This window comes from Eucalyptus grandis, chromosome 5 (genome assembly GCF_016545825.1).
Source record: "Eucalyptus grandis isolate ANBG69807.140 chromosome 5, ASM1654582v1, whole genome shotgun sequence".
Classification (NCBI taxonomy): Eukaryota; Viridiplantae; Streptophyta; class Magnoliopsida; order Myrtales; family Myrtaceae; genus Eucalyptus; species Eucalyptus grandis.
The window spans coordinates 10,217,685-10,232,598 of NC_052616.1; the positions used below are offsets into that span (position 1 = coordinate 10,217,685).

A 14,914-nucleotide genomic window follows, 5' to 3' on the forward strand; every position below is an offset into this window, starting at 1 on the left:
GGGACAACTCACTGACGTGGTGCCACGTGGAGCTTCCCGATTCATCGGGGCACACGCTGACGTGTTATGGCCGGCCCACCTCGATCTTTTACGGCTTCAAATTGTTTTCACGGAGTCAGTTGGATTGTATGTCGGCTAAAAGGATCGATCAGCGTAAACCAAAGAATACCAAGACCAATTTGGTATTTGATCAAAATTAAATTTTGAAGACCAAATTGAACATTGACAAAAAAGTGAGGGACCAGCTTTGATATCCTCCTTCCTATGTAAACCTGGAACCCATTGGCCGAATGAACATTATGAACAAATTTTTTTTTTTCATGAGATATTATTGCAGGATTGCAGATGTATGGACAAGGTGGACTTGCTGTGCACAGTCTGGAGCCAAATCTTTCCCTTAAGAATTTATACTCGTAGCAATTAACTGGAAATTAGCCTATTCGGCGATTGTGTGGAGAAGCTCAGAAACATTCAAATCTAACTTCCTCGAGAAAATTACCAAAATAGTCCAAAATTTAGTGTATTTATACAAATTAAATCATTAATTTTTTCATTGTTTGTCGATTGAGTCTTGGCCGAAAATTGTTGACATGAACTATAATCGTTTTATATGGTATGATTAGCGCTGACGTTGGTGAAATGAGTGGATGAGTAGAACTAGGGCACATAAAATTAAATTTGGCATGTTGCTTTCGGCTTGTGCTATTGATTTCTTTGTACATCGCCATATGCAGATAGAGTACATGATTTATCTTTTGGTAGAGCTCGTGACTTATCTTGATAGGCCACTTAACCACTTAAGAGTCGAACCTTAGTGTGTGTGACTAAGAGCAAAGATTGGAAAATACATCCAGAAGAATATCGAAAGAAGTTGTTTCCATGTTTTCAATGAATTGCTTCATTCTATGATTTCTATATTATCAAATACATCTTTTCTCAATAAAAAGCAACCAAAGTAATTATTCATCAATTGATGCTCCACTCAATTGAACGCGCAGACAATTCTTCATTCTCTTCATTATAGAGAATGATCTTTGTTTGTTAACTTAGTTACCACTACTGCTCAAAACTCCAAGGTTTGGGGAATGGCGATGGAGAATGATTTTTCTAACTTGTCATTAGCTAGGCAACTGGATCTAAGAATAGACAGCATCGTTCTCCTTTTTTTCTTATAGGAGCTAGCTTCTTCTGAACTAGCTCTTGCACTAACATCAGGTTGCATTCGTCTTTTTCTTTTTGGTTTTTCTTCTCTTATATCTGAAATTAATGGATGGAAGCAACTGAACCGCTACGATATTTCTGCCTTCTGGCGGCCTGTTTCCTTCACACACACACACGCACGCACAGAGTATATTCTTATTTTACTTTTCTTAGTTATATATTCTTACGGTCCATTTCTTCGCTATGATCACTTATGGCTTCGATCATTTGTATATAACAAATGATCTCCTAAAATCTACGTATGATATACTTTTCTTCCGGCTTATTCCACTTTGGGCACGCCAAGTTTTAATAGGCTAGCCTCAGAGTCACAAATTTTCAGTGGGTGTAAAAGCCCACAAAATTATGGAGTTGAACTGTGCACGGGACAATTACGGGAGGACTCTTAAAATTGGTATTGATCTGGTACTCAAGTTCCAAAATTTTCATTTCGAGCATATAAGTTGTTAAATTTATTAATTCTAACCTCGGTTAGCTTTAAGCAGAGGAAAAAGTACGAGGTGACAATTTTCATTAGTTTCTTCCTCCAGTTGGCAGTTAAAATTTGTCATCGTACTCCATACTGTGGTTGTTAGTTGAGCATTGAATTTAATGCTGAAATTGTTAGTTGAGCATCGAATTTAATGCTGAAATTGTTAGTTGAGCATCGAATTTAATGCTGAATTTGTTAGTTGAGCATTGAATTTCAACGGCTGCTTGCCATCATATTATTTATTGGAATGTCGATGAGTAGTGACCAACACACGCTCTCTTTATGACTGGCTCAATAATCGTGCTTTGATGGCGATGAAGTCTTTCTTATAGTCTCTGTGCATAGCTACGTTTCTTCCCTTCATAGCAGGGGCTTTGAAAGCTGCGCATAGGCAACAAGTTCCGGCTTGATGGTAAGATCGGTAACGGATTGTTTGGAGAGATCTACCTCGTTGGACTGCTTGCTAATTAATATTTGGCTTTTGCTTTATTCGTTCTACTTTTAGTTTAATTTTGATTGAAGTTTTTCGTGAATTACTTTCAGGTACTAATATTCAATCGACCGACGAAGTCGCAGTTAAGCTTGTGAGTGGCTCTTCTCCCAGTTGAATTGACCCTTCTCTTTACCTAGTTTTGTGCGTTTTAGTATATTTTTAGTATTGCCTTAGTCATTGCATTGGTATTTTGTTGATTTAATATTTCGATGCTTTATTTTTACGTCCATTGAGGTGATATGGATTGTGCTTTGTTCCCTTTTTCTCTTGGGTTGTTTGAGTGGCATAGATATTGGTTCAATTGCTACCAGAAAGTCGGCCATGCTAACTTTTATATTTCAACATGATTATTGTTAACAAGTGGAAGCTTTCCTCAGTTTGTAGCTTTCACATGCATGTGCATGTGTATTATATGTTTAGTGTTGTGATGCACGAATTCATGTTGTGTTTCTCGGACAATACGATTAAATGACCAAGTAAGCGCTCCTTTCATTTTTTAGCAAAAAGCCAAGTAAGTGCGCCTTGTCCCTCGTTGAGTATCGATTTTTTGTCTGAAAGGATACTTGTAAGAAAAGATAAAATAATCGATTTTTCGCTTGAGACACGTATGATTTGACCGAGTGAGATTGATGAGGGGGTTGGTTGGGAAGCAACTGAGGCAATTATAGTATTCTCTTTTGATGACATGAAGCTTTGTTTACCAATTAAGTAGGGACCGGTGAGCATCGCGTGCACCTTACCAGTGGAGGCGCAGAGAGAGAGAAAGCTGTCACGAAAGACTTTGCGGTCTTGCTTCAGGTGCTTCGTGAAGGTGATGTTCCCTTTCTTTACAGCTTTGATGATTAGGAATGAGCATGGTTCCATAATAGAATCAGGAATTGGAAAAAGAACCAATCTAGGTTTAAGGGTCTGCGAGATAGGTTCTAGGTGAAACTTGGAACTTGGAATTTGGTCCTAAATTTCACTTGGAATCTGACCCAAGCTTTGGTATTTTTCTTGTTCTATGTTTTTACGTAATTTTTTTTGTATTTTATGTCTTTTAATGATAAGTGTAAAATCCATCCTTTTGCGACACATAAAGCAAAGGTAAGATTTTGAATTGACGGCACATAAAGCGATTGGCCCATGAGAAAGAAATCTTTCAACGATCTTCGCCTTGATAAACCCATCTTTTGAACGGCACATAGAGCCAAAAATTTATGCTGAAATATTGCTGTCAGCCCATGCGAAACCAATCTCCTTTCGACGGGACATAAAGCAAAAAGATGATGCTTAGTAATATGCCACTACCTATATGCCATTGCCTGTATGTAGTTCGCTGCGGACGGTGGTGGTGATGGTGATGATGGTGATGGTGAGCTCATCGACCCAATCCCAGTATTATTATTGAGCAATTATCATTTTGAGTTATTGTTTTCAGTAGCAGATCATTCGGAGAGGTCTATCTCAGCGGACTGCTCGTAACCTAATGCTCGGTTTTTTTTTGCTTTATCTGTTCTGCTTTTAGTTTGATTTTAATTGAAGTTTTTCGTGAATTGTTTTCAGGTACCAACATTTAAACGAACGAGGAAGTCGCGATTAAGCTCGTGAGTTACTTACTAATACTTCGTTTTTGTTTTATATGTTCTATTTTTTCTAGTTTTTGTGCATTTCAATTTTTTTGTTAGTATTGTTGTAGTCCTTGCAACGGTATTTTGTTGATTTAAATTTTGATGCTTTATTTTTATGTACTTTGAGGGGATATGGATTGTACTTTGTTCCATTTTTTAACTTGGGTTGACGTAGATTGGTTCGTGGACCTTAGTGTTTCCCAAATAACAAGTCTTTAGTAGCAAAAACGGCAATTTTCCTCGATTCCGAATTTTAATTCCTTTTTCTCAGAATCTGTTTTTGAACAAATTTCTTCGATTGGCGTTCAATCTTGTTGAAGAAAAAGCCCACACAACTTCCTTTCACCTAGTGGTTCACACAGGAGGCCAATATCCCTTCAAATTGGCCCATCCGAATTTATGTTCGTTTTCCGAATCGTCCGAATTGATTTCCGTAAAATTCTCGAACTTATCGAATTTTTTCGAAAGATGAGTTGATGCTCCTAAAATTAATTATGACATAAAAGAATTATCAATTTATGAAATTGAATTCAAATTTGCAGTTAATTTTGATCTGGCATGATTTTAGCGTGACCTAGGAGACTCGGTAGTTTTCAGGAATTTTTATTGCAAAAGACCCATGGTCGATTTTCTTCGAGCCACAATGAACCCCTTCAACACATTGGCAACTCTCAGTGGTCATGAAAATCTTGAGATTTCAAGTACGGACATAGGATACCAAAGCGACAGAAAAATTAGCACCAATCGACGAGAATTCTGCAATTTAGTGGAATCACCCACATTTAACCACATATTTTAGTCGAACTGACCTATCTCTGATTTCCAATTGATTTTACTGTGCCGTAATGATCTCAGTAGATGAACACGGTCGAGTAGTCGATTCTTAGTTGAATTCTCAAGTCTATTGCATTAAAATCCCTTAATGATTTCCCTAGATCGTCTAGTTATCTCATAAGTGGTCATTTCAAAGAAAAACACTATAATCGCATCGATGAAAGGTCCAACTTATCCGATCGAATTCAGAACCTGAAAATCATGATGTCATAAACAATGGGTAATCCTTCCCTGAACATGTGAATGGAAGAAGTGAGAGCGAGCCTCAATTGAAGCATATCCTTGTCGATCGTTTCTCAATCAGAGAAGTAGTGCCAAACGAAAGAACAAAAAGGGACTAAAGAGAGATTGATAACGCAAACCAGGGACAGCAGTACATCACCGTCGTGGACCAAGAAGTAACCTGATCAAATTTTCAGAATATGCTCGAAGCATATGCCTTCGAGTCATTAAAAGCTCTATCTCGCACCACCATAATTATCACTATATCAACGTTTATCATCGCATTGGAGAGTGATAAATGATGATAACGAGGAGGATGAAGATGATGAGCTCATTGATCTAATCCCAGTATTATCGATCCCTAAAACAAATTCCATCTCAGTCAATAAGCTTTGGCTTGGTCATAAGATTGGCAGCGGTCGTCCAGAGAGATCTACATTGGTGGACTGCTCACTAACTGATGCTCAATTTTTTCTTTACCCGTTCAACTTTTAGTTTGATTTTCATTGAAGTTTTCTGCGAATTTTCTTCAAGTTCTCATATTCAGACGAAGGAGGACGTCGAAATTAAGCTCGTGAGTGGCATTTTCCCAGTTGAATTGGCCCCCTTTGTCTTTTGAGTTTTTGTGCTTTTTTAGTATTGTTGTGGTCATTGCATCGGTATCTTGTTGATTCAGAATTTTGATGCTTTACTTTCACGTTCTTTTATGGGATATGGACTCTGCTTTTGTTCAGTTTATTTCTTGGGTTATTTGAATGATATAGATATTGGTTCGCTCCCTTGCTTCCAGTAAGTCGGCCGTGGTAACTTTTAGTACGACTGTAATCCCAAGTAATGCATCTTTGGTGATCTTTTATGATGTATCTCTCGTCGGTGGCTAGCAATGAGAGGGAGTACTGTGCATGTCTATCGTGAAGGCTAATCACGTCCACCCAATTCTTCCCTAATTACAACTTCAAATAACTCACCTCGCTGCATTACCTCATTGTACTGCAGTTGGCCCATTATGTTGCGTCTCTGCTGTGAAATGCCGTAGTCGAGAAACAAAGAAACTCTGGCCAAGAAAACTTCCTTCCGGTTGCTCGTAAGTGCAATGTCCGACTACTGCTGTTTCTAGGAAATCTGGCATTTACGCTTGTCCCCCGGATTGTCACAAAAAAAAAAAAAAAAAAATTGCAATCACCTCTCATTAATCTATTATATAAAGTTGTATACGGCATGTGGCATGTTGCACTCAGATGGTAAAAGTATTCAAAATTATTTGTTGATGAAGCTTTTAATGGGTATGAACTTATGTGATTATCCTCCATCTAGCTAATTACTTCTGAATTTTTGGATTGTAGATTCTAATATGTTCTAATATGATAGCGGAGACACCAACTACACTTTCAGAGTAGTGTTAGAACATTTAACTATTCACTCGATGCAAAATCGCTGTAGAACTTTGCTAAATCTTCAGAATGTGAGAAGTGTGTATATATATATATATATGGAGTTCCCAAATTAGATGGGCAGTTCTATCATAGCAATTTCCTTTAACTTGGTGGAGTTGAACATAATTAACATGGACGTGTCCAACTGATTTGTGTGGACAACATGCAAAAATGTTGCCATCAGTGTTAGCCAATGTGAAGCCAATCTTTTGAGGACCGATAAAACAAAACCATGATGATGAATTGACGGCACATAAAAGCTATTGGCCCATGAGAGTGACGGCACATAGAGCTATTCCCCATGATGACCCATCTCTTGACTGGACATAGTACAGATAATTGACACTGAATTATTGCCATCAGCCCTGTGAAACCAATCTTCTGAGGACCCATTAGACAAAAGTATGACGATGAATTGCCGGCAAACAAAGCCGTTGGCCCATGAGAAACCAATCTCTTGACGACACGTAAAGTTATTCGCCATGATAAATGATGCTGAATTGTTGCCGTTAGCCCATGCGAAACCAGTCTCCTTTTGCCATTACCTATATACCATCGTCTACATATAGTTCGCTGTGGAGAGTGGTAAGATGACAATAATGATGGGGATGAAGATGATGAGCTCATCGACCCAATCCCAGTATTATTATTGAGCAATTTTAGTTCTGAGTTATTGTTTTCGGCTCGGCCAGTATCACCTCATTCGGAGAGATCTATCTCGGTGGACTTCTCGTAATCTAATACTGGGTTTTTGCTTTATCCGTTCTGCTTTTAGTTTGATTTTGATTGAAGTTTTTCATGAATTGTTTTCAGGTAGGGACATATAAACAAACGAGGAAGTCGCGCTTAAGCTTGTGAGTCACGTACTGATATTTACATTTTGCTTTATATGTTCTACTTCTTCAAGTTTTTGTGCATTTTAGTGTTTTTAGTATTGTTGTAGTTATTGCAACTGTAATCTGTTGATTTGAAATTTTGATTTTGATTTTTACGTTCTTGAAGGCAATATGGATTGTGCTTTGTTCCGTTTATTTATTTGGGCTGTTTGAATGACATAGATATTGGTTCACTTGCTTCCAGCAAGGCGGTGGTGCTAACTTTTATATTTTAGAATGATTATTATTAAAAAGTGGAAATTTTCCTCGGTTTTGGCCTGCACATATATGTTAAAAAATTCTAAATTTATTGTACTTTTATCAATTCGGCCATAAATTTTCAATTTTGCCTATTGAATCCTAAATATTTTCACATTTTTTTCAAATGAGTATATCTAATTTTTTTTTTTTTTTTTTGAAATTTTTAATTTTTCTTTTCATATTTTCTTTTTATCATCTTTCGTTTCCCATTTTCCTCTCTACTAGCCACTGTCGGGCCTCATTGATGGCCAGCATGGGTTGCCACTTGCCAGCCTCATGTGAGGACCTCAATCGCTAGCCTTGAGCAAGGGATGCCCACGCCTAGGTTGGCGAAGGCTGCCCTCACTGGCTCCTGGCAAGGGTTGCCCTTGTCTAGGCCAGCAGATGCCCCCGCCTGGGAAGCTGAAGGTGAGGCAAGGACTGCCCTTGCCTGTTACACTTGATTTTCCAGCATCTAAGCAAAATCTGACCTGTTACACTTAATTTTCCGACATCTAATATATTCCCCTTTGCCTTATTCTGATGAATCTGTCCTCTTTTTCTCCTGTAAGAGTAATAATGAAAACATGTTTCAGAGTATCATAATCGAAATCAGATAATCATTGTAGATCATGCAAAAAATGGAGAGAAGGGAATCATGCTCCTTAACAGAAAAGAAGAGATAACTATGGTAACGGTGATGATTTTCAATTGTCATCACTCTTTATCTAGTCAATTAAGAATGTGTTAGCCACAAATAAAAACAAACAAATTGACTCTTGGCATCTAGAGTTCAAGATTTTCTAGAAACGAACATGAACTTGTGTCCTTAAAACTTTGAATCACGTTGTGGTGAAATATCATTTTGGTAAGTATGGAATATCCCCCCAATAACATCAATTGCATAGTAGCTGAATGATAGGATCGATGGGAATATAAAAAATCAGGGAGAAAATTGTGACAACCCATAGGCAGTAATGATTTTAGGCCATGTGGTAAGGCAATTTACCTCCATAGGAAGACCAAATAGGAAAAAAGTCAATTAATATAACACCATGTAAAGAATCAAATTGAACTCTATTCCAGTTACCTTTTGCAGCAGAGTTAACAGTAGCAACATTATGCCGCTGCTTTTGCATATTGAATTTGTGAAGAGAACTGAAGCTGTTTCCACATGCTTTAGATCCCTTAAAGATTCACGGTTGACTTCATGGTTGCCAACTTCAACCAAATGACCAGGAAATTCCATCATCTTTCCAGGGCTTACTTCTTCAGCTTTGCTCAGGAACCTGCAATCTAAAAATTTCCAGCTCGTATCATACAAGAAAACCTGGCAAAACACCCATGAAAAAGGTTTCCAATCCTCTGAGCCACATTTATCCTGACAAAAGTTTCCCACTAGCATGATGAGAAGTGCACAAACCATGAAGAAGAAAACCAGCTAATAAAGGAAGGAAGAGACGATAATTCAGCAACAAGAAAGCTGGTACTATCTGAGGTTAAAGATCAGTAGGAGACGTAGACTGTAGAGCTTGACCTGCCTAGTAATAGGTCCACTGCTTGTAGAACGTAAGAAGCCATCATGATATTTCTTCGACTTTTGAGTTAACTGCGTTGTATACAAGACATGCCAATCTATATCAAAAGGAAGATCACGTCAACTGTAGTGCTGAGACAACAATAACAAACTTAAGAATATAACTAGCAGAATATTCGGACCAGTTTCTGAGGGAAAGTTTGGAACTATGCTAAGAAGCTCCCAATGATTTTCAAGAGAAGCCATGAAAAAATGTGGACATAAAACTGCTGTGATTGAGGAGATTTGATATACAAAGCATCAGAGTTGAGAGAACATCTATTGTCCTCGAACAGATTCTATGTGTATTATAAAGATAAGTAGAAACTGTAAACCCAAAGGAAATTAAGAAATGATTCACAGTCCAGGATATGACATCAAAGGAAATGATATATGGCCAGGCATGGCATATATGAATCTGCAAAAGTCCAAACTCACCTGCCATACTCGATGTCTTGAGTTCAGACCTCCTGGTAATATGCCATACTTGTTCATTTCAGTCTTCTTGAATTCTGGAAAAAGAGAAACGCAGATGCCAAGTTTCGTACCCAGCATTTACTAGCTATCAAGAGAGTTGTATTATGTAGGATTTCATCACCAACCTCTAATAATTTTCTGTGATGGGCTTAGGCCGATCGTCTGCTGTTTATCCTTTTCCACTTTGGTCTTCTCATCTTCTTAAAACGTAAGTGGAATGGATTATACAATAACACAGGTAGAAAATCACAACATTGCGAATGTGATTATCGAGCACAACGACCAAAACCACAAAACAGAACAATCCGTGAGGACAGTCAAAATCGAAAACCTATGCAGCATCGAGCTGTTGCTATCAAGCATTTCTTCTACCTGCGGAGAGAATATACACCAGTAGACTTCCCCATTACTCCATTCTTTTCTTCTTGGGGTGCTTTTCTTGCGTCGGCGGATGTAGAATATGCATTATCAATGCAATATGCAACTTTCTAAGTACTTAATTTCTTTCTTTTCTTCTTCGCAACTCGCAGGCCTATATGTTCACAGCTTGTTAACGCATCAGAAGTGAATTCTCAAGTCATTCTCTATCATAATCTCCACCGATCACAGTCTGAGCAGTGCAATACCAATGGCCGAGTCTGTTGTTTCGTTCGCGGTGGAGAAAATTGGAAACCTGCTCATCGACGAGGTCAAATTCTTGAGGGGAGTGGAGGGCAAGGTCACGGACCTGCACAGCGCGCTGAGGCAGGTCCAGGCCTTGCTGAGGGATGTGGATTCAAGACGAGAGCGCAAAAAAGCTGTGGAAGAATGTATCGCACAACTCCGAGACTTTGCCTATGATGCTGAGGACGTCATCAAGAGATACTACCTCAAAGCGGCGCTGACGGAGGGACAAAACATCATCAAAGCGTATGCTTGCTTCATGGCGAAGTGCTCGTGCTTGCAGGTTCATGAGGCGGGGACAGAGATCGAGGGCTTAAAATCCAGAATTTCTGAAATTGGTGATAAGATGCAGAAATATGGCATACAGCCTCTGAATGAGAGCGAATGCGAAACCGCGAGAGCTTCGACGCCAGAACGGACTTATGCCCATTTCGAGGAGGAAGATTTTGTCGGGAGGGAAGATCATATCAAGGTGTTGGTGAACGAGCTGTTGAAGGATGGAGAACAACAGAGAGTTATTTCCATTTGTGGAATGGGTGGTTTGGGTAAAACCACTCTTGCTAAGAAAGTCTTTGCTCATGACAAAGTGAAGAAGCATTTCGATAGTTTTGCTTGGGCTTGCATATCTCAAGAGTACCGTGTGAGGGATATCTTGGAGGGAATTCTTGTTAAGTTGAACCCTGATCAAAGAGAAGGGGTTACGAAGATGAAAGATGACGAATTGTTTGAAACTTTATACGAGACCCAAAAAGAGAAGAGATGTATTGTGGTTCTTGACGATATTTGGACCGAACAGGCATGGGTTGGTCTTAGAAACGCATTCCCAACCAAGGACACGAGAAGCAAGCTATTGATAACAACCCGCAATAGAGAAGTAGCTCAGCATATCGATCCTCATTGTTTTCTCAATGAACCTCAGTGCTTATCACAAGAGGAGAGCTGGAATCTGCTAAAGAAGAAGGTATTCCCTCAAACAAAAGGTAAGACTTCTCTAAAGTTATTAACCTAACATATGGTGACTTCAAAGGATTATATTGCCTGTTTGATTCTAATTTATGGTGCTTTGGTTATCATTGCAGGATTAGTTGTTGAAATTTCTTCTGATGGACCCGGAGTTGGTCAAAATATTGTTGCGGTCCAAGCTTTACAAGATATCACAAAACAGTCAAAGACAGAGGGACAAAAACCGGGTATTTCATTGCTTAGTTTGTCCTTTCGGAAACTTAAGCAATTTATAAATAGATAGTTACAATGGAATTCAAATGATCGAAATATCGAGTATTAGGCACCATAATTTCAATATTTGGGGAATCAAATGCCCTTTTGTTTTTTAATAGTAAACAATTATACCACTAAACCAAGATCCAAAACTTTGTTCATCCTTTCCTCTAATGAGGTTAAATATCGAAGAGGCTTTTATAAGGCCAACATAATAAGCAATTGTGATAGGATTTATGAAATAATGTGAAGCCTAGCTATGTTCTTCTATAGGCTTCATCTCAAGTCCACCTTTTTGCATTTGTGAATAGTTGACTTAACCATAAAAGTAGGGATTCATAAGGAAAATCGTGAATCGTTATGCGGCACATGAAGATTTCATTATAATTTGTGTAGGAGATTAGTAGCACATTCAAGTTACGAGAGATCACGCTCAAGTTATCCATGCGCTGCTTTCATATTTCTTCATCAAGTAGGTTTATTGTTGTTTTACATTTGCTTGGGTCACTTAATCCAGGCCACAATTTGGACTTCTTGATTTTCTAGGCGTAGATGGAGGCATATATAGGAGCTTTGTTGTGGTCCCCATTTTTCCCCTTACAAAAGCATAAATGAACCACAAATTATGAAGAACTATAGCGTCTTACTTATATATCTAAACACATATATTCGTCCTTGAAGTAATCTTTTTATTACAGTTGCATCTTCATATGATTGCTGAGTTGCAATTTGTTGCCTGATATTGTGTAGTAATCATTGAAGACATGAAGATGTTAGCATATAAACTCCTTAAGAAGTGTGCAGGATTGCCCTTGGCTGTCATTGTGCTTGGTGGACTTTTGGTACACAATGACTGGGAGACAGTTCACAGAAACATCAATTTGCATTTTAGTGATAAGAGTAATGTATCAAAAGTGTTAGCCTTAAGTTATGACAATTTACCATCGCATCTAAGGCCATGCTTCCTCTATTTGGGTAGTTTTCCTGAGGATGCAGAAATCTCTGCAAAGGAAGTTCTTTACATGTGGATTGCTGAAGGTTTTGTGTTGCTAAATGCAAACAACAGAGCGAGAGGAATTTCAGTGGAAGATGTAGCAAAGCAATATGTAATGGAGTTGGTTAACAGAGGAATGGTTCAAGTGCGATTCAATTTAAGTGGAAAGATCAAAAGCTTCCACCTCCACGACCTAATGCGAGACTTATGCATCTCCAAGGCTCTAGAAGAGAGTTTTCTAAGCATTCTTAATATTCAACAGGACAATGAGACGGAGAATTGTTCTGCTTCAATGGCAATAAAAGTCGAGTCAAGTTGCAAAATACGAAGGCTTTCTCTTAATAGAAATGTGATTTCGAGCTTAAAAGCATCAAGGACTTTGTCCACCTTCGAACTCTCATGTCCTTCGAAGGTGACAAATGGGAGCCGAAGCAATTTCAATCTATTTTCAAAGACTATAAGTTTCTCAGAATTCTGAAACTAAAGAACCTTAATGTGATGGGAAGCTTACCTAGATCAATGGGAGACCTAGTTCATTTAAGATTCTTAAGTTTAGTAGGTAGTAGCTTTAATGGCTTGCCGCAATCTATGGGGAACCTTGTAAGTATGGAATTCTTGGACTTGGGAGTAGATACTACAGTTTCCATGCCAAATGTGTTGTGGAAGATGAGAAGGTTGAGGTATCTCCGTCTTCCTTACGACTTTGATGTCAAGAAGAAATTCCATGGGGGCCGGAAAAAGTTGCGGTTGGGCACTTTAAAGAATCTACGGATATTGAGAAACTTCAATCCGAAAAAATGTGATGTGAACAATGTAGGCAAGCTTACCAATCTGCAAAAATTGAATGTCTTTGATTTGGATGGTCCTACCAAGCTAGAGATATTTCCGCAACTTGCTAAATTCAATTTGAATTATCTTCGATCCTCGTCTTTTTATTTCAAAAATTGTTCTTATTTATGGACTGAAGGTGAATCGAATAAAATGTCAAACTATCCCTATTCTTGTAAGCTGTCCATTATTGGAAATATAGAGAAGTTACTAGAACTTAAAAGCTTACCCCAACAATTGAGGAAGCTGGTCTTACTATTTTCTCAACTCAAAGAAGATCCGATGCCAATATTGGAGAAATTGCCTGACTTGGTTTTTCTCATGCTGGGTAACGTTTTCAAGGGAAAGGAAATGGTTTGCTCTACAGGAGGAGGCTTTCCTCAACTCAAGCATTTACTTTTTTATAAGTTATATGATTTGGAGGAGTGGAGGGCCGCTGAAGGAGCCGTGCCTCATCTTTCTCGATTACTGATCGATGATTGTCCCAAATTGAGGGAGGTACCTTCACATGTCTCTACATATGACGGTTTGGACGAAATACTCAAGGAGTTGCGGAAGTGCGGCAGGCAGATACCAGAGGGATAATGATGTGGGTGGCCAAGGGTTGCCCCAGCTGTCCGGCGAGAGAGGAGGGAGGGGCGCGTGAGCTTATGAGTTGTTAGGGGGGTGGGCCCCCCAGAATAAATATCTAATCTCATTATATTATATGAGTGAAAATAGAGAGTATTATTATGGCATTTTGACAAATTATTTTCCATGTCGTCTTTCCATCATAAATCTATCATTCGTTTCGTTCTCTCTCTCATCCTGAGGACTTCCAAATCAGTGGGGGGTGGAATCTGTTGTTTCGCTCGCTGTCGAGAGAACTCAGCAACTTTGCTTATGGAAGACTGCAACATTCTCGCGAGCGCCGTGAGGAGGAGGAGGAGGAGGAGGTAATTCGTTGCTTCTCCAAAAGAAGGCTGGATGGGGGAGGCATCTGAAGAAATAAGAGTCGTCGCTTGTCGTGGCGTTGGAAGACAGTCATCGTTGGAAGCTGCTGCCTTGGAGAGGAGAGGAGAGGAGAGGAGAGGAGAGGAGACCCGATCATTTCCATAGTGCTGGTCAGATGTTTGACGAAATGCGGATGTGGAGTAGGAACTGGGGTACATTAATCTGAAATCGGCGTGTTGCTTTCGGCTTGTGCAATTGATTTCTTTGTATATATAGACAAACGATGACGAGAAATACAACAGCGCATTTTGCATCTCCCAGTCTCCTGTATTTTTTGTTGTTATCAGTATCCCCGTCTCCTACATGCAAGGCTGCAAGATATACTCTGGAGATTCTTTTACGTGTGGTTACATTACTCTTTCGCTTTGAACAACGGCGATGAAATTGCTGGATGTAGCGAGAAAGCATATGATTATTTGTCAATCGGGGACGCCTGGCAAATGTTCCTCTTCTCCTGCGACCAAGAACTGCAGTATATATCATGGAGGTAAATATTATGAGAGGATTTTGGCTTTCTCTAACTGGAATTCTGTTCTCGCTTGACTAATTAAGTCAAAAAGATAATATTCGCTCCATTATCTGTTCAGACCTTTGAAGGGTCTCATAAAATCTCTTCTGTTGAGTTGCTGATCTATGTCCTCTTCAACTATTATGATTGTTTATCTTCTTCTGGAATCACAGACTGATGTTAAACTTGCACTTACCACATCTATGTGTCATTTGGCCCTTGCTGTGGCTCTGCTGAGTTTGAACTTGGAAAGGTGT

The 14,914-nt window shown here is 39.0% G+C and overlaps 3 protein-coding genes across 6 annotated transcripts in view; 1 reads left to right on the forward strand and 2 right to left on the reverse strand.

Annotated features, from left to right (window-relative positions):
- LOC104443901 overlaps nt 1-14,914 on the reverse strand; it is a 130,441-nt gene that overhangs the window by 16,037 nt on the left and 99,490 nt on the right. The gene's annotated exons all lie outside the window — the stretch shown is intronic.
- Nucleotides 5,922-14,519, forward strand: LOC108959477 (putative disease resistance protein At1g50180). The gene is made up of 5 exons (XM_039312967.1): nt 5,922-5,936; nt 7,099-7,139; nt 9,984-11,096; nt 11,196-11,306; nt 12,085-14,519. The coding sequence occupies exons 3-5, from the start codon at nt 10,082-10,084 to the stop codon at nt 12,804-12,806; spliced, it is 1,848 nt and encodes a 615-aa protein (XP_039168901.1). The 5' UTR covers nt 5,922-5,936; nt 7,099-7,139; nt 9,984-10,081; the 3' UTR covers nt 12,807-14,519.
- LOC120293497 lies at nt 7,914-9,124 on the reverse strand. Its single transcript, XM_039312980.1, has 2 exons — nt 8,491-9,124; nt 7,914-7,965 (listed from the first exon to the last, which is right to left on the reverse strand). The coding sequence occupies exons 1-2, from the start codon at nt 8,824-8,826 to the stop codon at nt 7,936-7,938; spliced, it is 366 nt and encodes a 121-aa protein (XP_039168914.1). The 5' UTR covers nt 8,827-9,124; the 3' UTR covers nt 7,914-7,935.